The following is a 1796-nucleotide window of genomic DNA, read 5'->3' on the forward strand; positions in this document are numbered from 1 at the left end:
CCCCGCAGACCGGGGCCCCTGCCCTGTGGCTCCCCTCCCGCCCTGGCCCTCCCGCTGCCGGCCGCCGGCTGGCCCTTTCGGCGAGCTGCGCCCCGGCCCGAGCGGTGGTCTCGCTCTGCCGCACATCTCTCTGTCTGTCTTTTTGTTTGTGCCCCTGCCTGCGCGCACGCGCGTCCACACTTTCCCTCCTCCTCCTCTCTCTCTCTCTCTCTCCTTCTCCCTGTCCCCACCCTGTCGCCCGGTGTTTGCCTGTGTAGGGACGAGGGCAGGACCTTGCCCACGCGCGCATGAGCGAGCCTCCCGAGCCCGGCAGGTCCCTGTCCGCGGCGAGCTTGCTCTTTGGCGCGGCTCTCGGGTCGGGCCGGATGCTGGCCGGTGCCGAGGCCGGTGGCCGCTGTTGTGCCGCGTGCCGGGTCCCGGCTGGCCGGACGGCCGAGGGGCTCCTCCTGGCCGCGGGCCCGGTGCTGGACACGACGGCCACCGTGCTGGTGGCGGCCTGGCCCGGGCCGGGGGCCCCCCTGTCGGTGGCACGGTCCATCCTCCGCGACCAGGTGCACGGGGCGTTCCCCTGGGCCGGGCCGCTGATGGCGGTGGCGGCGCTGGGGCGTGGCCCCCGGCCGGCCGTTGATTTGGCGCGGCCGGGCTTCTGGGCGCTGGTGCTGCGCCTGGGCCTGGTCATGGCGCTGCTCGGGCTGGGCGGTGGCCAGCCGCAGGAGGCCTTGCACCGGGTGCTGCAAGAGCGCGGGTCGGCGGTCTTCGGCGACGGCCCGGCGGCCGGAGCCGCGCGCTGCCGGTCGGTGGTGGACTGCTTCGTGCGGCAGTGCGCGGTCGCATGCTGCACCTGCCGGGGCCCGGTGCTCCAGGCGCGGGGGGACTCCCCGGGCCCTGGGCACGCGGCGGTGCGCCTGCTCCGGGGGGGACTGGAGGAGGGGCGCTGGTCGGCCGCCGTGCCGGCCGCCGTGACCCTGGCCGCGCTGGATGGCTGGCCGCCGGGGGCCCTCTTCTGGGCGGCGGTGGATGTGCTTCGGCTGCATGGGCTCCCGGGCCCGGATCCGGGCGCCGGGTGTCCATTCTGTCGTGCGGCCCTGGCGGCGGCGACCAGCCCCCGGGCCCGGGGAGCGGCCCTGCTGGCGGCGGCCCTGTCACAGTCGGACCCGGGGGCCGGGCCGTGTGTCGGCCTCGGGTGGCTCGCTGGGTCGGCCCGGCCGGCGGCCTTTGGCCCGGGCCTGCTCGGGCTCGGCCTCGATGTCCTGGCGCACCATGCCGCTCGGCCGGGCCTGGCACATGGTCCTGGCGGCCGGTGGCTGGCTGCGCGGTACGTGGCGCTGCCGTGTGCTCGCCGTGCCACTTTTCTCCCGGCCAGGCATGCGCCTGGGCGTTTGCTCTGTCTCTCTCTCTCTCTCTCTCACACACACGCACACTCACATGCACGCACACGCACACGCACATACACCTCTATGCATGTGCAGCCTCTCCCGTGCGATGGATGCCGTGTACGCTGGCGGGGCCCCGGCCACCGGGCTTCGGCGCAAGGTCCTCCAGTGCGCGGCCGAGCTGGCCGCCGCCGAGGGCCTGGCGCCGGCCGATCCCCTCGCAAGGGGCATTGCCGCCCGGCTGGACGCCCTGCAGTCGGCCTGCCACGGCGCCGGATCGGCCACCCCTAGCCAGCCGGTCGACCGCGCGGCAGGCGCCTCGCCCAGGCCCAGCCACAATCACAGCGGCGGCGGCGGCGGCGGCGGCTGCTGCTGCTGCTGCTGCTGCCGCGGGGTCTGTCGATGCTGGGCCGGGGTACCGCC

The 1796-nt window shown here is 75.9% G+C and overlaps 1 protein-coding gene across 1 annotated transcript in view; it reads left to right on the top strand.

Annotated features, from left to right (window-relative positions):
• Positions 1-201: 201 nt before the first annotated feature.
• H696_06293 (hypothetical protein) overlaps positions 202-1796 on the top strand; it is a gene marked incomplete at its 3' end in the record, with an annotated part of 2091 nt that continues 496 nt past the window's right edge. The window contains exon 1 of the mRNA XM_009500035.1: positions 202-1315. Within this exon, the coding sequence (XP_009498310.1) occupies positions 288-1315 (1028 nt within the window). The 5' untranslated portion in view covers positions 202-287. The remainder of the gene's footprint in view (positions 1316-1796) is intronic.

Source organism: Fonticula alba (genome assembly GCF_000388065.1).
Source record: "Fonticula alba strain ATCC 38817 unplaced genomic scaffold supercont2.59, whole genome shotgun sequence".
Taxonomy (NCBI): Eukaryota; order Rotosphaerida; family Fonticulaceae; genus Fonticula; species Fonticula alba.